General features: G+C 41.0%; 1 protein-coding gene across 5 annotated transcripts in view; it reads right to left on the bottom strand.

Annotated features, from left to right (window-relative positions):
* Acot9 (acyl-CoA thioesterase 9) overlaps positions 1-24,142 on the bottom strand; it is an 82,723-nt gene that overhangs the window by 42,327 nt on the left and 16,254 nt on the right. For 3 of the 5 annotated variants that reach the window (XM_026784900.1, XM_026784898.1, XM_026784899.1), the window contains one exon: positions 11,500-11,618. The exons of 1 other annotated variant lie outside the window; for it this stretch is intronic. In XM_026784900.1, the coding sequence (XP_026640701.1) occupies positions 11,500-11,552 (53 nt within the window). In that variant the 5' untranslated portion in view covers positions 11,553-11,618. Of the gene's footprint in view, positions 1-1,313; positions 1,500-11,499; positions 11,619-24,142 lie in introns of those variants that run through there. One more of the 5 variants, XM_005358820.3, reaches the window with a different exon arrangement.

Here is a 24,142-nt window from a genome sequence, read left to right on the forward strand (position 1 = left end):
GTCAGGAAAGTCATGTTAAAGTCATGTTAAATCAAGGGCTCCTAGAAAATTAGTCAAGGTCGAGTTCACCAACAGCAGGATGACTTCTGAAACCAGAGCAAGTGTCATTCTCTTGGAAAACAGGCAAGCAGAAAAAATTTGCATGTTGTGGAATAGGAACAGCCAGATATGCCCTTTAGTCTAGAGACTTCAGTCCTTAACTGTGCCAACTGGAAAGATTACATCTAACAAAAGGCATTCTCATTGCCCATGTGGTCCAACAGAGCCCTTTCATTACAAGACCCTTGCCGCTTATCAGAGTCACCTTCTAAATAGGTCATGATAATGAACATCTGTAAATCCCAGCACTAAAAAAGCTGAAAGCTGAAGGACTGCCATGGGTTCAAGGCCAGCTAATATTACTTGGGCTGTTTCTCTCAAACCAATGAATAAATATACAGACAAGAACTAGAAGTGGTGACACATGCCCTTAACTGCAGCACTGGAGAGGGATCTCTTTGAGTTCAAGGCCAGTCTGGTTGATGTGTGAATCGAATTTTAGGCCAGCCAAGATTACATAGTGGAACCCTGCCCCAAAAATAAAGAAACAAGTGGCTGGAGAGTTGGCTCAGTGGTTAAGAGCACCTGTTGCAAAAAGTCCTGGGTTTGATTCCCAGCACCCACATGGAGGCTCACCACTTCAGGCACCAGACATGTATGTGGTTCAAAGACGTTCATGCAAGGAAAACACTCATACACAGAAAATAATAAAAAGAAATCTAAAATAATTAAAAATAGATGAATCAGCTTATGCGAGCCAAACCCGAACGCTTTGCACACGTGATAACATACTTAAGTCAGATTTCAAATGTGTCAAGCACATAACCTCCAGAACATTTTTTTTTTTTTTGATTTTTCGAGACAGGGTTTCTCCGTAGCTTTTTTGGTTCCTGTCCTGGAACTAGCTCTTGTAGACCAGGCTGGCCTCGAACTCACAGAGATCCGCCTCTGCCTCCCTGGCAAGGCAGAACTGAAAATACTGGCTTTCAGAAAAGGGGCTACCCCAAGGTTCCAGCCACACCCATGGTGAGCAAAGGGATAGGAATTTCAAGGGAACACCCTGAGTCTTCCCTTTTTAAAGTGCCAGAGTCACTAGGGCAGACTCGCATTCTTCCAAGCTAGGTCGCTGGGCCCGGGTACTGGCTGCCGGGTGCCTCTTTCTGCATCCTTTGCTTCTGTCCCGCCCACTGCTTCTTCCGCCCCACGCCAGCAAACGAAGGCGTGGGCGCCCTAGGACAGCGCTCCTCCAAGCCCTTCCACGCCCTGCCACCTACCACATCGCTGCCCGCTTCATGGTACTCCACTGCCCCGCCAGGGGTGGACAACCAAATCTCTCACACTCCTGGGCGGAAGCAAAAACGTGACAGAAGAACCTGAGTGTGAGCCGGAGTCCAAACACGAGCAACCGCCCGCCCAGGAACGAATCTTGCTTGGTGCCTACGCCACAAGAGGACCCGGGAGGGGTTGGGCCTCACGGTCGGAAGGGCGGGGCTACGCTTCTCGGGGGCGGGACTACCACGTAGAGAACGTCAAGTCCTGATGTTTGATTGGTGGGCAGCTGGAGACAGGCTCAATGGAACTTCCCATTCAATCAGCTAGGTGGGGTCCTAGACTAACTGACAGGACTCTTCCCTCAGTTGTAAAGGAACCGCTCCTCACAGCTCAGCACAGCAGAGGGACATAGCGGCTGGGAGCATCTCAGCCCTGGTTGAACTCTTTAGTTCCCGATTCCTAGAGGTTTACTCCCAGTCCGTGCTTCTTGCCCTTAACATCATCTGAGCAGCTTTCGAAAATATGGGTACCATGGTTGTTCTCCCAGCAATAGGAAGACTGAGGCCACCAATTAGAGGCCAGCCTTGGCTAAAGCCTTGGTCTAGGTCAGAAGAAATACTGTTGTTGTTTTTATTTGAAGTTTTGGTTTAAAAATTCTTAGTGATGAAAATTAAGTTGAAGAGAATTTTTCAAGGGAGGCCCATGCCTGTTATCCAGGAAACCCAGGAGAGTGAGGCTGGACGATCACAAATTCAAGATCTGCCTGATTACAGAGTAAGGTCCAGTACAGCCTTTGAAGCTCACTGAGATCCAATCTCAAAGTGAAAAGTAAAAAATGGATTGAAGGATCTAAGTGGCCGAGTGCAGGTCTAGCATGCTGGAGTTCCCGAGTTCAATCCCCAGTATCAAAAAGGAGAAGAAGAAAAAAAGAAAGAAAAAAGAAAAAAATTTCAGATATTAGGCATTGTGGCACATTCCTAAAAGAGTTGATTGTGAGAAGGTCTTATTTACTTAACAAGAATTCCCTCATCCAGACCCATGGCCAGGTGCTGAGTCACAATTTACTAATATAGATGTTTGCATAAGTGACCATTTGTGAGCCTAGGAAACTTCTTTTAAGAAAAGAAGTCCTGCAAAACGAACCCCATAAACTCTACTGCAGATGATACTTAAAGAGGGAAAACTCTCAATACTTGGCTCACTTAATTCTCAAGTCAGGAAAGTCATGTTAAAGCCAGCCAACCTAGCATTCATATATGTCTCTAGCTCAGGTTTTTAAATCAGGCTAGAAAAACGGCTCAGCAGTTATGAACACTTGCTGTTCTTTCAGGGGACCAGGGTTCCATGCCCAGCAGCCACATGCAGGTCAAAGTCATCCCAGGGGATCTGATGGCCTCTTCTGGCCTCTGCACATGCCAAGCCACACATATAGTACACATACATGAATACATACACAAGCAAAGACTCATACACATAAAAATAAATGTTTTTTTAAATTCTTTTAATGTCTTAGCAACCCTGATGTCTCATTGTTGTTCTTGTGGCTGTTGTAAGGGGCAAAGTAGTCACAAAGCCAGACAAGAAACATGTAAGAACTGTATAATGATGAAAATCCCTGTCCTTACCTTACATCTGCCAACTCACCTTTATTGTTACTTGTGTCCCACATGTAATGAAAATTTCAAAACACCTAACAATAGACTTACAGATATGTTAGCAATGTCTTTACTACAAGCAGAATACTAATTAACATAATCTGATAATGTTATAGTCCAGTCATGTACTATAACCAAAACATTTTAATAATCATATTTCCTCGGGATGATGAGCCATATAGATTCTGGGTATCTGGTTTAAATTAAGCATTTTCCTGGGATACTATGTCATCAGCTTTCAAACTATATTATGATTTCACAGGCTAAAGAAACTGTTTTTAAAATTAGCTTATTTCCCATATTAATTATATAGCGAATCCAAAATTATCAACATGAACCAGACATAGGATAACATGCTTGAAATAGCAGCTACTTGGAGACTGAGGTGCAAGGATCACAAGTTCTGAGCTAGTCTGGGCTTTGTAATGGTTTCAAAGCCAGTCTCCACAAAATAGTGAGACTCTGTCTCAAAATAATCTAAAGGGCAATCGTGTTGCTGAGATGTTAGCTCAGAGGTAGTATTGCCTAGCACGTATAAGGTCCTGTATTTGAACCCTAATGCCAAAGAGTGTGGAAAGGATCCAGAATAAATTAGGAGACTGTCTTAGTTACTTTTCTATTGCTCCTATTAAGAACTATGTGAATGACCCATCTCAGAAGTAGGTCTGAATGCCTTTCTGAAATATATTATCCTCATAGTTTTATTTATTTATAGGAAGAGATTTTAAGATTTTCATTATGTGTGTGTATCTGGAGGTGTGTGTGTGTGTGTGTGTGTGTGTGCACGCACACACAAACACACACATACACACACACACACACGAGAGGACAAATGGGTACTTGTGGAGTCCAGAAGTGGAGTTATAGGCGGTTGTGAGTCATTGTAAGCCAACAGATATGAATGTTAGGAACTGAACTTGGCTCCTTTGCCTGCCTTAGTTACTATTCTATTTTTGTAAAGAGACACCATGACCAAGGCAACACCATGACCCTGGAAGGAGCACAAAAGCACATTCCAAGGACAAACCTGAGCTTTGGAGAATTGAGGTCACAGGACTCTTGTCCTGTTTTTTTGGAACTTTCTCACAAGCAATGAGAATTCTCCTCATGCAGCTTCATTCGTGGACTGTGTTCCAACAACCATCAAGGCAGAGAGCATGGTAGTAAGCAGGCTGACATTGTGCTGGAGAAGTGGCTTAGAATATTCTACATCCCGGGCTGCGGCTGCAATTGCAGCAGCTGCCGGAGCACCGGCGCCGCTTGCGTGCCTATCTACTAGGCTGCCGGCACCTTCCAGTCAGGCGTCTCGGGCAGCCGCCGCCGCCGCCTGCTGCTGTAACTGCTGCTGCTGCTGATCGGGGCCGCCGCGGCCGCTGCCTCACAGACGCGCAGCCTGCAGCTTGGGCCTGCGCCCGCAGGAGACTGGCGGGTCCCGTGCCCGCCCGACCCTCCGCCGCTGCGGCCACCGCCGCCTCCCACTTGGCCCTGTGCGTTCCGCTGCTCCCGCTGTGGCTGACGGTCGCCGAGGGGGCGCGGGGTTACAGCCAGGAGTCCAAAACTACCTACCTGGAAGGCCTCCCACCGCTACCTGAGTAGGAACTGAGCCCACCAAAGTTAGGACAGGAGGTGGGTGATGTTTATCTCATTCGAGCTCAGGGACTGCCTTGGTCCTACACTGTGGAGGATGTTCTTAACTTTTTCTCAGACTGCAGAACCCGCAAGAGTGAAAGTGGAATTCATTTCCTCTTAAATAGAGATGGGAAAAGGAAGGGTGATGCCTTAATTGAGATGGAGTCCGAGCAGAACGTGCAGAAGAAGGCCTTAGAAAAGCACAGGACGTACATGGGGCAGCGCTATGTGGAAGTGTATGAGATAAACGATGAAGATGTGGATGCCTTAATGAAGAACCTGCAGGTCAAGTCTTCTCCTGTGGTAAATGATGGTCTAGTTGGAAATAAAACAATCCGACTCTCCACATTTGCTTTTCCAGTGGGGTACCCACCCCATATTTTAGAACAAGTAGGGGTGTCTTGCTTAAATAAAACTAGCATTTAATATATAATTGTGTAAAGGGTTTGTGAATAGAGCTGGATTTCTGTCACATTGTGGCAGTACCTTCTGCTTTAATACTAAATAGCTTGTTATTTAAGTATTGAACAAAATGGCTGGCTTCAAAAATAGTCATTAATAAACTAAACTGTATGTATACCTGTGTAAAAGAAAAAAAAATAATTCTACATCCTGTCCCATAGGCAAAGAGACTAGGCCTAACATGACTTTTGAGACTTCAAAGTCCACCCACAGTGATATGCATATTCACACGATCATGCCTCCTAACCCTTCAAATTTTGCCACTCACTGATAACTATGGATTCAAATATATGAGCCTATGGGGGATATTCTTATTCAAACTACCACAATGACATTAACTTCTAAACCATTTTCCTAGCCTTTGCATTTTTTCATATATATATATTAATTAACATATAATCAATTACACCATTCCCCCCTCCCTTTCCCCCCCCCTCTAATGCCTCTTGTTTCCTCTGCAATTCAGAGCCTCTTCATTTGGATTATTATTGTTATATACAAATATATAAATACAACATGCTGAGTTTCTTTAGTGTTGCTTGTATGTGTATGATTTTATAGCTGACCAATTAAAGGGCTCATTCCTGGGAAAGACCCTTTCTAAGCATCCCTTAGTTGCCTGCAGTTCTTTGTCTAGAGATGGGGCCCCTTGAAATTTCCCCCTCCCACATTAGCATGCCTATTAGTGCTCTCATTTTTTTAGGCAGCCATAGTATTGTAGTATGTGGGTGCACCTTCCCTATCATTTTAGGAGATATAATCTCACAACAAACTTCCTGGTTCTTTCTGTTCTTTTAGGAGGAATGTGCAGGAGTTGTGTTATCTGCTGGGGATGGGAATTCCACAATAAGTTGTTCTGCATATTTTGACCAGTTGTGGTTTTCTATTATGGTCGCTATCTGTTGAAAACAGAAGCTTCTTTGGTGACTAGTGAGGGCTACACTGATCTGGCAAAGATGGCTGGTGAACAAACTTGTTCTTTAAATAGCAACCAGATTAACAGGATTCTTTCCCATTTGCTACCACAGATCATGATTTAAAAAACAAAACTGAAGCTACAGAGAAACCCTGTCTCGAAAAAAAAAACCAAATGATGTAGTTCAATGGTTGTGCATTTACTAAACATGTGAAAAGTCTGTGGCGTTTGGAAGAGAATAGCCTCCATAAGTTCCTATGTTTGAATACTTGGTACCCTATTGACAGAATTGTTTGGGAAGGATTAGGAGGTGTGGCTTTTTGGAGGAGGTTTGTCACTGGGAGCAGGTTTTGAGGTTCAAGACTCATGTCATTCCTAATGTGCTCTCTGCTTTCTGATTGCTGGTATGAGAAGAGAGCTCTCAGCTGTTCCTGCCACCATGCCTTCACTCTGATATCATGGACTCTACCCTTGAAAACAATAAGCCTAATCAGACACGTTATTTAATAAGCTCTGTTGGTTATGATTTATCACAGCAATAAAAACCCAACCTTATACAAAGTCCTAGGTTCAATCTCCAGAACTCCGAAATGAAATTTAAAAAGGAAAACTGTAGGTGCAGTTTCCCTGGATAAAAACTATTTTTCTGGGGACTAAAGAAATGGTTGAGCAGTTAAGAAGAGCCCAGGCAGCTCTTCCAGAGGACTCAGGTTGAATTTCCAGCACCCACATGGTAGCTCACAACTGGCTGTAATTCCAGTTCTAGTGGATCCAGTGCCCTGGCCTCCTCAGGTACAAGGCATTGCATGCAAAACACACATACACATCAAACAAAATGAATTTTAATAAAAAACATAGTTCTGAAGCACGATGACGAATACAGTAGGCCACAAGTTACCCATAACTATTCCTTACCCATTAAGCCTGACCCAAATATAAGTCCTGTGGACAACTGATGATGACCAACACTCAAGTCTGTGTTCTAACGCAGAGAAATAACATCTCCAAGTTCATGGACAATGCCTGGTGCTATAAATGTCCTTAAAATCTAATGGCAAACATAGCATGCATAACTGCACTACTAGATATGCTGCTTGTATTATACTTGAGGGCCAGAATCAGCACAACATGTAAACTTCTAATTTGGAGAAATAGTAAAAAGTGAGCAATTAATCTGATAATAATCCTAGATTAAACAATATCCTATAAACAGTTTCACCCAAGTGATCAAGATACCATAGCTGGTTCATTTAAATATGATTTGCTTACATTTCACACTGTCCTCAGTGATTATCTAATCCATATTGTCAGGCAATATTGAATTGGAGGTGAATAGAATTGGGATCAAGAAATGAATGAGTTTGGCTTAAATCAGTTCAGCAAGTATGCATGCATTAAATTCCAGAGCTGTAAAGAAAACCTTTACATCCCAATCTTCTGATCCATATTTATCTTAAATCCTCACTGTCCATGTTTCTGGTGGTTCCTAATCTCAACAATTACTTCCTTTCTTGTTAATTACCCATAAATAGCAACATCATTATATATTATAACAATTTTTACAAAGGAAATGTTTAGAGAAGTGAGAAGCCATGCCTAAAGCAGTACTGACAGAACCAGTACTTTAGTTCAAGGCTTCTAAGACCAAAACAAGGTATTTTCAGTCACCCACCCTGTCCCTCACAGTCAAAAGAGAAATTTGAATGGGTGTGAAAACAGAGCACATTTTCCAATTAATCAAGTTGTAATGCCTTAAAAATGAAAGATACAGTGCAAAAACAGAGAAAAAGTTATCAAACCATTTTCATGAATTAGTTGAGCAAATTTCATTTGCAACTCGAGGCAAAGACAGATGGTACAATTACATCTTAATGTTCCCTCTAGCTAAATTTTATGGAATTAATCTAAAACACATATAAATAATATAGAGGTGTCGAATATTTCCTGAGAACCAATCTAGAAAGAAACAAAATAGGAATTTGCAGGAACTTTAAAACACAGGTTCCATTCAATCTGTCCCGTATATCTAAATTGCCATTCTGTGACCATTTGGCCCAGAATTTCCCCATTTTTTTAGAGCAGTTATTTAGGGAATACACACACACACACACACACACACACACACAACTGTGTGCCCACAGAGGCCAGATAAAAGAATCAGAATCAGATCTCCTGGAACTGGAGGCTGGAGGTACAGGTAGTTGTTGGTCACTTGGTATGGGTGCTACAAACCCAATTCAGATCCTCTAGAAAAGCAGCCAGAACTCTAAACCACTGAGACATCTCTCCAGAGACCAACCCTGTCATTAAATGTAATGCTAAGCTAATCGCTTCTTCTTGGAAGCTATCCTTGATACAATACAGAGCAAGTCTAGTGCCATTCTTGTATACAGACTTTCATGTGCTTTAAGTTCTTGCCATGTTCCTACTTCTCCATTGTTTCCACTTCACTGCTAATTTCAATTACACTGCAGTTTCTTTCAAGTGCTACAACAGAGTAGTATCCACAGGAATATTCTAGAAACTTTCTTTACACACAGAGATGCAAGATGCTATTCTATGTGCCTTGTGGAGGATGTACCTGCCATTGTAATAATAATAGCACTGCCTCTTAAAGTACAGATGTTAGGCAAATGTTTCCAGAAATACATAACAGGGAGAGATGTCCTTCCAACACAGTCTCTATTCCAGGCTTTCCCTAACTTCTTACCTCATATGTCACTTGGAAGCTTCATCCCTGATTTTTACTGATGTCTGAAACCTAGCTGATGGTTGACCTCATCATTCATTTTCTTTGTTACTAAGTAGGGAAACCACCAATGCCAAGCATTGCTGGAACTAGGGTGAAGTGAGACAGGCAAATGCCTTGATTGCAAATTTTGATTTTCAAAAATATTACATAGAAATATTTCTACCTTTGTCTTAGGGTTTCTAATGGTGTGATAAAACACCATGACCAAAAGGAACCTGGGGAGGAAAAGTTTTATTTGACTTACATTTCTACATCACTGTTTATCACTGAAAGCAGTCAGAGCAGAATTCAGACAGGGCCAGAAACTGGAGGCAGGAACTGATGCAGAGGCAATGGAGGGGAGCTGCTTACTGACTTGTTTCCCCATGGCTTGCTCAGCCTGCTTTCTTATAGAACCCAGGACCACAAGCCCAGGGATGGCATCACCCACAGTGGGTTGAGCCCTCCTCTCCCATCAATCACTAATTAAGAAAATGCCTTACAGTTGGATCTATGTGGGCATCTTTTCAGTTGAGGATCCCTCCTTTCAGATAACTCATTTATGTATCAAGCTGACATAAGACTAGCCAGCACAATCTTCATTATCTTTTTTTGTTGCTGTTTCAGTGTTCCCTTAAATTTTGCAAACAAAATGAATGACACACTTACCTCACCATAATTTTAGCTACATTTCACATGTTAAAATGATGACTTAGGCTGAGAGCTTGTATTCGCCCAGATGCCTCAGTTCGTTTCCCAGACAGATTGTCATTATATTTCCCAGCTGGCCTTGAACTCAAAATCCTCCTGAATCAACTTCCTGAATAGCTAGGGTTACAGGTATATCACAATATAATCTTATTTACAATTCATTTCAAATGATAGCGTCTAATTCTAACATCTCCCCAACATCCTACTTTCACATACAAAGAATTTGTTGAATTTCATCCAAGTATGAACTGTCATCTCAAATCAAAGACCTAAACTATAGTGGCCAGATTCTGCCTTGTTCTAGAACATACTTAGACAATCACCGGGCAAAAATAGATACAGAAACAAGAATGCCAAAACTTACGGATGGAGGAAAAATAGCTGGTATCTTCCATTGCTTGCTAGTGCATTAGTCCCAAGACACTAGGATCTAAAGCCTTTTAATTAAAAAACAATGGATTTTTCCATTCTAAAGTGGTGGAACTTAGTTTTGTTTTTCGAGATAGGGTTTCTCTGTATATCTCTGAGTGTTCTGGAACTCACTCTGTAGACCAGAGTGCTGGGATTAAAGGCGTGTGTCATCTAAAGTAGTGGAACTTGTGATAGTCAGCTTTAGAAAACTCATCTAAAAATACCATCAGAAGCCATTATTAAACATTTATAATTGGGCTGGACATATCTTGGTTGGTAGAATGTCTGCCTAGTATTCACAATGTGCTGGCTTTGTTCCTAGATGAGTTACAATTCTAGTGCTCAGGAGATGGGAGCAGGAGGGTAAGAAGTTCCAGGTCATCCATTCTCAAGTACATATTAGGTTTGTAGTCCTAGGCAGTCTAAGTGACACGTATGAGTCTGTTTCTTGAAGAGTATATTCTTAAAGAAACTCCTACTGGGTTTTCTACATTTCAATGAATGGTTAACATAACCAGTTTAAAAATAGTACAAGGCCAGACATCCACATGTAGAATGACAGATGGATTTGGTGATTCATCTTCCTTTTGCAGATGGAAAGACATGCGGACTGAGAAAGTCCCTGCATGTCTAACATTGAACTTTGCAGGGAGTAGAGAGAATTATTGAGAGGAAATAAGAATTTCATATTCTCTACCAACCAGAGAAAAAGGAACTATTGAGGGTTAGTGAGATAGCTCAAACTTGGGTTGATTCCCAAAATCCTTGCTTTTGTGTTGTTTTTGTTTTTAAAAACCATGTGTGGTAGCACTTGATGTAATCACTGTGCTGGGATTGCAGAAGCAGGCAGATTCCTAGGGCTCAGTGGTCAGCCATCCTAGCATACTTGGCAAGGTCCAGGCCAGTGAGAAGCCTTGTCTCAAAATAACAATATGGACAGTGCCTAAGGAGGGACTCAAGGTTGACTTCTGAACGCCACAGTAATGTAGACACTCCAAAGGAAGTATTTTTTTTTATTGAGAAAAGGAGGAAAAAAAACAAGTTTCCACCTCCTCCCAGCCTCCCATTTCCCTCCCCCTCCTCCCACCCTTCCCCCCTCCCTCCACTCCTCCCCCCCTCCCTCTCCAGTCCAAAGAGCAGTCAGGGTTCCCTGCCCTGTGGTAAGTCCAAGGTCCTCCCCCCTCCGTCCATATTTAGGAAGGTGAACATCCAAACTGGCTAGGCTCCCGCAAAGCCAGCACATTAAGTAGGATCAAAACCCCGTGCCATTGTCCTTGGCTTCTCATCAGCCCTCATTGTTCGCCATGTTCAGAGAGACCAGTTATATCCCATGCTTTTTCCGTCACAGTCCAGCTGGCCTTGGTGAGCTCCCAATAGATCAGCTCCACTGTCTCAATGGGTGGGTGCACCCCTCGTGGTCCCGACTTCGTTGCTCATGTTCTCCCTCCTTCTGCTCCTCATTGGGACCTTGAGAGCTCAGTCCAGTGCTCCAGTGTGGGTCTATGTCTCTAACGCCATCCATCCCCAGATGAAGGTTCTATGATGATATGCAAGATATTCGTCAGTGTTTTATTGAACCATGATACAAGCCACGAAGTCAAAGGCGATGATTGTGTGGCAAAAACCTTGCCTATAAAAGTACTGATTTTTAATTTCTCAAAAGCATTTGAAACCTTTCACCACTGCTGTGACCTGCCCTCATGTGGCGTCCTCCTAGTAGAGCCATTCTTCATCCACTCTTCGTCTTCTTGATCCACTCTTCATCTCTCCTGCGCTCCTCCGACACAATGAACTGAAAGCAAAATACAATCATATGACTCTTTCACTTTAAAGGCTGGCCACTGATTTTTGAATAAAAACAAGACTGTTCTGCATGGGCCACTGATCTTTGCTAGTCCCCTCACTCCCAGCCACCAACCTACGCCACTGCTGCCTCCTCCTCCTCCTCCTGTTCCTCTTTATCACCTTCCTCCTAGCCTTCTCTGAGCTTCCCAATTACTAGGCTGCTCCACTGCCCAGCTCCTGATTTCATACCCATTGTGCCTTTCCCTAAAAGCCCTTCCCTTCACTCTGTCCTTGACCAACTTCTTCAACTCATTTCCCCAAAAAAATAGGCTGCCCTGAATACCACTGATCTACCTCCAACTCTACTGACTCCCAAGCTATGATAAGCACCTCTCAGCTTTTCCTTCCTAGCACTTAGGACTGTCACTACCATCCAGAATATTCTCTCTATTCCAAAAAGAAATTGCACGTCTCATATCCCGGAAGTCATTGTCCAATCTCTTTCCCTGAACAATTAAGATTTCTTCTCTATCTATGGATTCTCCTATCCTGGCTATGTCATACAAATTGAAATATCCAAAATGTGCTGGTCCTTCATGGCATATCTTTCACTTAAAAGAACATTTCTGAGGACTATCTATGTATCAGTAACTCATTAGTTTTATATTTTAATTTCATTTACTGTGTAGGTTAGAGGGAAAGGCACATGCATGTGCATAGGTATGTAGATATGTGTCTTGTAAGTGTGTGTGCATTTGTCATGGCTCATACATGGCGGTCAGAGGACAAATTTGGGGAATGATTCCCTCTTTCTACCATCAGTTCTGAAAAATCTAACTCAGGTCATCAGGCTTGCCCAGTAAATGTTTTTGCCCACTAAGCCATCTCATCAGCCCCCACTTCTTTTTAGTGTGGAATGAAATGTCAGGCATACCTTATTTGGCTCATCTACCCATCAGTTGATAGACACTTACGTTGTTTCTCCTTTGGGGCTACCATGAATGATGCTGCTATTTTAAATGAAAATTTTAAAATCTTTTTCTTTTTTTTTTTTGGTTTTTATCGAGACAGGGTTTCTCTGTAGCTTTGGTGCCTGTCCTGGAACTAGCTCTTGTAGACCAGGCTGGCCTCGAACTCCCAGAGATCCGCCTGCCTCTGCCTCCCGAGTGCTGGGGTTAAAGGTGTGCGCCACCACCGCCCGGCTTAAAATCATTTCTTATCTATAACTTTAGGGCACTCACCATGGAGATATTCTCCTAGGTCTCTGTCATTTATAATAAGCCATGTCAAGCGCAGAAAAAGAAATTAAGTTATTTCAGATTTTTTGCCTGAACACTATACTGCAAACTATACATTAAAACTTGGATGAGTCTTTTGATTATTTGTGATACACTAATTTAACTTTGTGATTATTAATTAACTAGTTAATTAGTTGACTAATTAATCAGCACTGTGTTTTCCAGCACCAAATAATTTCTCCAATGACATCTAGAACTTTGCATCTAAAACGATATTCCTCCAGATTTTTAATTTGTATACCTTGGGTTGGTTTTTCTCAGGCTTTTTTGTCAATGTCTGAACTCATAGGAATTAAGTCAAACTATTAAAAATCTCTGTCTGTTTCACTCACTCACTCTTCTCTCTTTCTGTGTCCCCTCCCCTCATGTGCGTGTGTGGGGTGCTTTTGTTTGTGCATGTGTGCATGTGTTAGTGTGTTGCTGGGAACAGAAGCTAAAGCCTTATGAGTGCTGTGCACAAGTTTATCTGTTTTGAAACTTATTTTTTCTCTGGATTCTGAGCACATCCCACAAGGAGCCCATTCCTCCTTCACTCCTCTGCTCAGAAACATTTGTAAAACAGTTCCATGAATGACTTATATTCAGTCAAGTGTTACTGATGATGGCATAAACCTCTAATCCCAGAACTGTGAATGTTGAGACAGGAAAATCATGAGTTTAAAGCCAGCTTGAGCTATATATTGCGAGATGAGAGGATAGTAGAGAGAAAAAAGAGGGGAGAAAGAGAATCCATATTAAAATACATATTAAATATAGAGAGCCAATATAGTAATTCAGTTTTACTGAATTCTTTTATTGGGTCACTATATATTAAGTCCTGAGCTGGGTACAGAGCCTACACAGATCAAAAAAGGAGAGTTGATGGATCAAGTCCCCAAGCTGTGAGAGTGTGGATAAGGTTTGGAGAAGGGTGGAGCCAGAGAAACACAGATAAGGAGTGCTGAGCATAGAGACAGCATGGGGCAGTTATTGGTTCCAAGTTGTGTGGGAGGCTGTGCTCTGTGAGCTAAAGCTGCCCATGTTTCAAGGAAAAACTATAGTTCTATGTGAATAGCATTATTTCAAGATCCATTCAGTTCAGAACACACTGCCACGTTCTTAATGCTTCACAAGTTTCTCATACTTGGTAATTAGAAAAGAAAAAAATGACAGTCAGAAAGATGGACATAAAATATTAATTTCAAAAGAACAGCCATTATCTTTTGAACTATCATGTTCACAGGCACGCACATGCACACACACAAAGTTTAAAAATAATGATTGGAGAGATAGCTCAGCAGTTTAGAGAACTTCTTGTTCTACCAGGGGACCCAGTTTTGACTCAAAACCATGTGTAACTGCAGTTCTAGGGGATCTAACACCCTCTTGACCTTCACGGGCACCAGACAGGCACATGGTACATACATATAAATGCACGCAAAACACTCATAATACATAAAATAAATCTTAAAAACAAAACAAAAACAAACACACAAACAAAAAAGATAAGGAGAGTTCCTAACACCTAGGAGTTCATCATCACTGAGAAGCAGCAGCAAATAATTCAATTCATTCTATCATGACAGAGCATGGAAGACATCTCGGTGATGACATAGAACAGCGACTTATAAAGCCACACTGAGAACATGACATCTGAGGGAATTCTGCACTTAGAAAGAAATTACAAAATTATCCAAACTAAAATTTCCAGTTTCTTAAACTCTTCATTATACAATTAGAGTTTTCCAAAATAAGATTTTATACTTAATATGCTATGCCACACACTATCATACACCTACATGCCTGTCTAATTAAAGAATGTCATTTGAACTAAAGGTACCAATGAAACGTGGCCAGGTACCCTGTACCTTTAAAACCGAGTCCCCTTCCTCCTGACAGCAGGGTTACCATCACTGCCAACCCAGATGAATCTTCCATGTAAGCAACTGGAGCTATGTGTCCTCAGCAGAAGTGAATATCTAAAGGCAAGAGCCTTCCTTTGCCTGACTGTTGAAGAACTTAGTTTCATGCTCTGGGAGAATTAACACACCTCTGGCAGGGTAACTCTGAACTAAGTGCCAAGTTACTGAGGGAAATTGACTGCTTACTCATGTGATCTTTGTCCCAGGTAAACTAGCACCCAAGCCTTCTCTTCCATGCACTGTGTTGTTCTAGATAAATCACATAGAGCACACATACCAAGTGACTGTCCTAGGTGAGAAACTGCTGAATACTGGAACAATAGGAGTGAAAACAGGCTACAGTATAGTACCATGGTACAGGGCTTGTCTAGTATAGACAAGGCGCTGAGTTCCATCCCAGCACTAAAGCACACACACACACACACACACACACACACACACACACACTCACTCACAAATAAAGGTAAATAATAATATCAACAATAATAATGATAATAAAGTGAAGGCAACAGTCTCAGCCACAGAGGGGGCTTATATCTGGCTTCTTGGCTCATTTTACAGATGGGAAACAGAATCTGAAATTCTCATCTCTTCCTCTGGTCTGATAACACCGTACACCCTTCATTAAGTTGCTTTCCAGCCTTTATGGATATTTTTAAAGGCCCAAATAAAGCCTTAGATCTAAGAGGATTTTTTATTCACGATCAGCTTTTACTTGCCCTCAATTTCTTATTTCACAAAGTCTGTACCTGATAATTTTCTGTGTTGTAATTTTTCTTTGTATTCTTCCTTTAATAATTGGATTGTTCATCCCAGTACAGCAGTGATACTGTTACTTATCAAAGGCAGGAGTCGCCTTTTAAACTTTGCATCTGACATATAGTTTATTCTCAATATGTAAGACTTCCTTGACTGGGGCCTGGGCATAATTGCATGCTCCTGTAATGCCAGCACTTGGGAGACTGAAGTAGAATGATCAATTCACAGGCAGCCTGGGATATGTATCAAGACACTGTGTCAATGGAAAAAATACAACACTTAGTTGATTGGATGATGGAAAGCAGATCCTCAACAAAGATGCTGAACAATTCTCTCTTTCAAAGGTTAGTTTGGTACTAATCCAGGCTTCAATTCTCAACTAGATGAATTTGAACAATGAAATTCCATGAGCAAAATATAAAACTGGGAGAAGCTACATTATAAATAACATTTACATTCCATCTCATTGAAAATTAGGTTCATTACAGTGGCAGGAAGGATGATTTGTTGCATGAGAAAACAGCTTCTTATGTGATATGCCAACCTCAAAAGCACTCCCAGAACCTCTTGATTTTTTTAATTTTATAAACTTCCTTGCTTAAAAACATTACAAATAAATCAAAGCATCACACACACCAAAATTAACCAGACCTAAATTCAACACAACTCAACACAGTTAGAACAGGCATTTGGAGCGGAAACCGTCGAGTTTCACATTAAATTTTACACTTTCAGTGTCAAATATATTTTATGCACTTATCTACCACCAAAAACAAAACAAAAATTCCACGACATAATTAGAACTAGAAAAGCAATGACTTTTATATCCTAGTTCATAACCTGTGTCCATGATACATATTCAAAGCATCCTTGATGGAACTGATTAAGCCATCATCCTAAACTTAAACCCTTCAAGGTTTTTAAAATTGAAAAGAATTTATTTTCTTACTGCCTTAAATGTTTTTTTCCTCTATATATTTCTCCTGTTCTTGAACTTCAATGCCTCCTACTGAAAGCTTGTTTAACAGAGAAGGGCATTGAGCAAGGAAAGAGACAGCAGTCCTCTGTGGCATTATAATGCATGAGAGAACATGAGTGCTGGCAATGCGAAAAAGCTCAGCTATTGTAGCTTATTCTCTCTGTGACAGAGGACCATAAAGACTTCTTTCTTTCCTTCTTCTGCCTACTTGAAGGGTTGAGACTCAATGAAATCCTTACCACTTTTCTACCCCCTCGTCCCTCCCAGCCGGAAAGAACGGGATGAATAACACTCAACTAAAGGCTGTAAATAGGAAGACAACTATAAGAACACAGTCTTTTCCCTCTTTACTGGGGAAAGACAAGTCCTCTAGCCTGTTCTGGCATTTAGAGAGAAGTCTGGAGCAGACATTTTGGTTTGTAATGCTTCTATATTTTTTTTCTCCGGCTTACAGCAGAATTTCTCCCCTCAGTTCATCAGTGAAATCTCTCCCCCAGTATGCTAGGTTCTTCTAAAAAGAAGAAAGGAAACTAAAGCTCCCATTAACTCTACCTAACTATGTGGGCATAGGCTTCTTGAATTTTTATAACCCCTGTTGTGGCCCATTAATCAGTCAGAACCAGGTATGGCGTAGGAAGGCATCTGACCGAGAACTCTCTCACTGAACAGTTTTTAGTTTTATTTTGTGGTGAGAGGGGTGGACCCCAGGGCCTGGTATATACTAGGTACTTAATCACTCTATCATTGAACTAAAGCCACAGTCCTTGGTTCCTGAGGCAGGGTCTCCCTATATGGCCTTCATTTAAAATTTTTCCTAATTTCAATTCCCTAGTGCAGGGATTACAGGTGTGTGCTATGGTGCCCAACATTATATTTTGTGATGCTGAGGATTGAAGCCAAGACCTTGTGTATACTAAATAAGTACTCTTACCTTGAGCTACATCCAAGCCAAAAGAGAAGATTTCACCAAAGATATCCAAAGAATTAATAAGAAAAAAGTGTCCTATTGGTAGAATCAAAATATGTATCTAAAGTCCTGAAGGATCCTTCTCATTTACTACTATAGTTTCTATATGTGGCACAGAGCCCAAATACACTGCAACTTCATAAAATATGGATTGGCCAAATGACTAAATAGAAATAGCAACTGTTCCCATATATTCAGTACTTAGCTCAGTACGTACATGTTGAGACTACATAATAAGTGCATGTTAAGTAAATGAGGGATTAACAGTAGTAGGCAGTATTATTAATTGAGCACTCATTGATCAATCCCATGTAATCTCTCAAAATTAAACATAGAAATGTGAATCTCCATTTTATAGATGAAGAACTAATATCCCAAAAACATAACTAATGGTCCCCAAAGTCAATATGCCTAACAAGTAATGGCTATCAACTATTTTCCAAATTGTTCTTATCAGACGTGCAATTAGTTACACCCTTCTCCACCAGCAGGTACAGGCTTGACAGCCCAGACTTGTGGGGTGTAAACTCGTGTTGAGAGTACTCTGAGGAACTGGCAGGCTCATGACCACAGCTGTCTATAACAACCACCACCACTGGAAACAGGGTTCTGCAAAATCAGTGGTCCAAACTTAGAAACAAGAAATCATCTAGAAACTTAAATGATCATGGGGTCAGAGGCTGTCACCCTCAAGTTCCTCTCTCATGGGCACATTCAGCATTTTGGAGGCCTTCAAGCAATGTTTCCCCCTTTTTGACTTTCTGCTTAGAGATGAATGTCTTCTGACTTTAGCAAATTATAAGGTAATGAATAGGCATATAGTTTCAGCCTAACTGATGGTGGACGATCAACATATTGCAAACAAAATGGCCTGGAAAACGTCAGTGCAGGTGTGGAGACACATGTCTGGAATCCTCTAGCACTTGAGAAGCTGAGTGCCAGACCAGTCAAGGTTATTTAGTGAGAACTACCACACACCCCCAAAAGACAGGCAAAAGCAAGAAAAACTGTCCTCTTAAACTCTTTTGTCTGCTAATCACTATGATATATACCTGTAATCTCAGCACTGGAAAGTAGAGGATGGGGTTTTAAGAGTTCAAAGTCATCATCAACTACATAGCAAGTTTGATGACAGCAGAGTATGCACGGGACACTCAAACAAGTAAAAACACACACAAATAGAAATTCCTGTCTGTGTTTGGGTTTTCCTAATCTGAAATGTTTTCTATCTCAAACTAGTAAAGAAAGGAACTTTACTTTCATTTTTTTCTAGTGTATTTTAACAAAACTAGATTCCAAATTTCTCTGTACTGTTTCACTTGATCCTTTTTAGGCAGGTCTAAGTTTGCCTCATGTATTGGCTAGATCTTTATTTATGTCGTTCTTATCTACACTATAATCCTATTCACCATGGAAGTAGTAGATAAAGATGGGAAAGAAATAAGCATAAAACTCAAAGTCAGAATGTTAAGCATGTGAATGGACAGTGAAGGTACTGGGCCTCTGTTGTCTGCAAAGTGAATGGAGCAGCCCTCCAGGGTTTCTCTTGGTATGACACTATAAAGATACTATAAAGACAAAAGTAAAGATTAAGGAAAAAAGATGGATCTGGTAAATAGCTACAAAAATAAAGCTGTATCAAAATACTCACTTCACAAAAATGTTATTCGAATTAAAATCTATAAAGATTAAAGGAACCAAGTGTGTTGGCATATATTTGCAATCCCAGTACTCCCATGCTCAAGAATAGAAATGCCTTGTTATGTTTACTGTGGGTCAGGTACTGGATTTTGTATATGCAACTCAGAAAGCTGATTTTTATTTCGCCCATGGTGTATCTGTGTCTCTTGGAGGACCTATATAAGCCAAGGTACTGATATGTGAAATCAGAATATCTATTTCTTTAAAATTTTTGTGTGGGGGGGGGGGGAATAGGGAGATGAAATCCAGAGTAAATGTGTATTAGTGATATAAGCCTGGCCATGTCATAGACTCCGGTACCTCAAACCCATAGAAACAGCAAAACCTTCCCCAGCCCAGGTTTAGACAAATAGCAAAACCTTCCCCTGGTCTAAATACAGATGTTTATAAATGGTTGACCTTTAGCTAAAATCAGTGTATGCAGAAACTATCAATCAAAGATTTCCCCTCTGACATACTTTAACCTGAGACTGCTTTCCTATAGAAACCTCCTACTGAGATTTGCTAGCCCATCCCCTCCTCCTTCATACTGTATGTAATAAATGGGTTGAGTGTTCAGTCTGCTACTAGTGCAGCTCAATTAGAGCACACAGCCCACACCCAATCCCAGATTTCTATACACATGTCTGTCATTTTCTTATTCCTCCATCACCTCAGTCAGGTCAATCCCAGAGTCATGCAGGCTCAAGTGTGTGTGTGTGTGTGTGCAGGTGCGCTCACATGTGAGCCACCATTTTAGCTGGGTTGGCTGGCCATGGAGCTCCCTCGGTCTGCCTGTCTTTTATGCTGGGGGGTACAGACGTAATCCATGAAAGTCTTCATGCTTTCACAGCAAGAGTTCTTACCCTCTGAGCAATCTCACAGCCCTAGAATATCTGTTTTTTAAATTCAAAGTGGGGTATGTGACTGCTTGGAATGAAAAATCAGCATTCTGAGTTGCATACAGAAAATCCAGTACCTGACCCATAGTCAATACAGCAAGGCATTTCTACTCTGTGAGCCTGAGAGTGACAGGGTGACAAATATCTGTCAACACACTTGTTCCCTTTGATCTTTATAGTTTTTTTTAATTTGAATAACATTTTGTGAAGTGAGTATTTCAATACAGCTTTATTTATATATTTACCAGCTATCGCTTTCTCCCTAACCTTTACTTTCCACATTATAGTATACTTGTTACAGTGTCTTAGCAAGAGAAGCACTGGAGCGCTGGTCCATAACCATAAGAAGCCTAATTATTTGTCTCAAACTGGGTCTCCTGTATCCGTGGTTGGCTTTGAACTTGCTATGTAGCCAGAGATGGCCTTGAACTCTTGATCCTTCTGCCTCTACTGGGATTACGGGAATGTTTTACAGTTCCTGATTGAAAAGCCTAATTACAACTAGAAAAAAATACTAATGTGCATAGAATCCACAGCTTTCTGCTCAAATATATTTACAAGAATATGATTACTATGATGGCAAAGTGTTTTATCTGATTTTCCCACTGCTATAAATACAAGGACTACAACACATGCTACAAAACAAAACAAAACAAAAACCAACTTAAATACACTGGTCTCAAGATTCAGCTACTGGAGGGCTTGTTTTTTTTTTTTTTTTTTTTTGTTTGCAGTGCTGGATACTGACACTAGAGCTTCATAAGGCAATGGGCCCTATCACTGAGCTATAACCCTGAACCCCAAACTACTAGATGTTTTGCATGAGAGCATTTTTGTTATGGAGCAGTGTCATTTTGGCCTCTGAAGTCCTTTTTCTGTGCATCTAGGACTGAGCCTAGCAAACACATTTAGCTGTCTACCTCGGAGCTATTCTAATTATTTTGCAACGTTCCTAACCTCAAAGTATCTTAATTGTTCTTGGCCACTGTAGTGTGATGGGTATCAATATGACACAATCTAGAATCACCAGGGAAGAATTACGATGAGGACTGTCTAGATGAGGTTGGCCTATGGACAAGTCTCTGAGGGATTATCTTGATTATGTTAGTTGACGGGGGAAAGCCCAGTCCACTGTGGGCAGTGTCATTCCTTGGGTCTGGGTGCTGAACTGTATACGAGAGAAGAAAGTGAGCTGAATAGTAAAGCATTTTTTACATTGATTGCTTTTTCTCTGCTCTTGATTGTGGATGTGTTGAAACTATCTGTTTTAAGTTCCTGCTATCTTGACTTCCCTGCCACGATGGTCAATTAACCTGGGATTGTCAACAATAAGTCCTTTCTTCTCTAAGTTGCTTTTTGTCAGGATATTTTATCACAGCAATAGAAATGGAACCAGATACATCACAGCCCCTTTATCATTACCAGATATTCATTTTCCCTGTCTCCCTTGCAGCCATGCACAGCCATGTGATCTGGTACTATCCAGTGTCACATAAAGAGGAGATTTGAGGCATTTACAGACAGATATTCCTCCCCAGGCTTGAAAATAGAGATCTTTGATCCAAGGGTACAGTAATCCAGCATGTGCTCAGCATGTGTGTTCGCTTTTCTGCTGCTGTCACAGGACAACTGAAAATGAGGAAGGATTATTTTCTTGTGGTTTTAGAGGTTTTGTCCATCGTGACATACAGGACATGGTGTAATAGATGTGCTTAATTCAAGACAGTCATGAAGGAGATCACAGCAGCAACAGTAAGGGGCCAGGGCAGAGTATAGACAGCTCTAGAAGACATGTCCCAGAGGTCTATTTCTTCCAATCAGGCCTCGTCTTCCACAATTTCACCACTTCATAATATCCCATTCAAATTTTTAATCTATGAGTAGATTAAATGATTCATTTGGTCAAAGCCTTCATGGTCTTATAATCTCTGAAAATACTTTCATAGACACATCTTAAGGTGTGCTAATCTCCAAGGATTCCTGCAATCTGATGAGGTTGATAATCAGTATTAACTAGCACAGGGCTGAGAATATAGCTCAGGTTTAAAATACTTGAATCCCCAACACTGAAAAATTTTCCCAGTTCCTATATCTTGGTATGATGTGGTGGTACATGCCAGTAATTCTAGCACATGTGAAGCTGAGGCAGGAGGATCAAAGTTTCCAAGACTCCCTAGGCTACACAGTGAAATATTGTTTCAAAAAATTAAAATGGCACAATATCTAATATCTTTTATGTTAATTTAAAAATAATTGTAAAATGCTAAACAAAAATTAATAATAATAATGACTTTTCATAGCATGCTTAAGGGAAGATGAGTCCTGTAACTGGCAACTTTGCGGTTCTTAATTAGGTTCAGAGAAAACCTATTTATGACTTAAGTTATGGTAACTAAAGTATTATAATCTAACATACCTTCTCTCCTAAGATATGTGAATTCATTCAGTTTATATTTACATATTAACTGGCTTGGGATCCATTTTGAAGATCCCTGTTTGACTGCTGGTTTTAAGTTTCACTTTCAGGAAGTGTTCTAATATTACTCAGTTCCAGTTCCATTACAAAAATCACACAATCCCCCAAATTGTAACAGCACAAGGACTCCCTTCCTCTGATCCCTCACCAATTTCAAATCTTTCCACACTATACAAAATTGTAGGCAGTTCTAAATACAAATTGCCTCTTTTAGAAGATAAACAGAACTGATTTGATTTACTAGTTTGAGTCATCAGAAGTAGCTGATGTTAGCATTAGCAAAATTGATACACTGTCTTGTGCAAATGCTTGTTTACTTGTTATTCATCTCAATTCTAATTACCTCAGAATTACATGCTGATTTAGGATTTTCTTTTGATCATTTCTTACCAGTAACAACAGTAACCCTGTTCACTTCTGTTTGTCCCATCTGTTTCATTTCCCTCTTAGAATGTTTGTGTGGGTGTCAAGGATGACCCCAGCTAAGAACCTAAGCAATAGAGGAGAGGGTGTCTGAACTGACCTTGCCCTGTAGTCAGATTGATGAATATCTTAAATATCACCATAGAACCTTCATCTAGCAACTGATGGAAACAGAGGCAAAGACTCATAGCAGAAAACTGGGTTGAGCTCCCAAAGTCCAGTTGAAGAGTGGGAGGAGTGAGAATATGAGCAAAGAGGTCAAGACCATGATGGGGACACCCACTGAAACAGCTTACCTGAGCTAATGGGAGCTCACCAACTCCAGCCAGACAGGGAAAGCAACAGCATAGATCCAAACTAGTCCCTCTGAATGTGGGGGACAGTTGTATGACTGGGAGCAGACTGCAGGGCCACTAGGAGTGCCACATCAGAATTTATTCCTACTGTTTGTACTGGCCTTTTTGAAATCTATTCTCTTTGGATGGGTGCCTTGCTCAGCCTAGATATAGTAGGGAGGGCCTTGGACCTTCCTCAAGCAATGTGTCTTACCCTCTCTGAGGAGTAGATGGGGGTAGAGTGGGGAGATAGGTGGAGGTAATGGGAGGAGGGGAGGGAGTGGGAACTGGGATTAGTATGTAAAATGAAAAAAAAAAGATAGTTTGTTTTCTTTTTTTAAAAAAGAATGTGTGTGTGTGCAAACATGTGTCATGTATGTGGAAATCAGGGGACAAATTTCAGTAGTCAGCTCTCTGCTTCCACCAAATACCAGTGATCAAACTCAGGTGATCAGTCTTGTTAACAAGCACCTTTACTCTATGAGCCGTCACACCACCCCCAAGATAGGATACAGAGAGCAAAATGGAAGTGGACTTATGAGATTCCCTATAGTGAAGCTCCACCACTAGCTACTCTTTGAGATTCTTGGCCATGCTGGTTTATCATCAATGAACTTGGAAATATGAACTGTGCTACATTAATATGTACTAACAAAAGTAAATGAAGGACTTGGAAAGATGGCTCAACAGTTAAGAGCATTCGCTCCTCTTCCAAGGAAGCGGAGTTTGATTCCAGCACCCATGTCAGGCTGCTCTTCTGTAACTCTAGTTCCAGGGGCTCTGGCACTTCTGGCTCCTTAGGCATCTGTAT

This window comes from Microtus ochrogaster, chromosome X (genome assembly GCF_000317375.1).
Source record: "Microtus ochrogaster isolate Prairie Vole_2 chromosome X, MicOch1.0, whole genome shotgun sequence".
NCBI lineage: Eukaryota > Metazoa > Chordata > Mammalia > Rodentia > Cricetidae > Microtus > Microtus ochrogaster.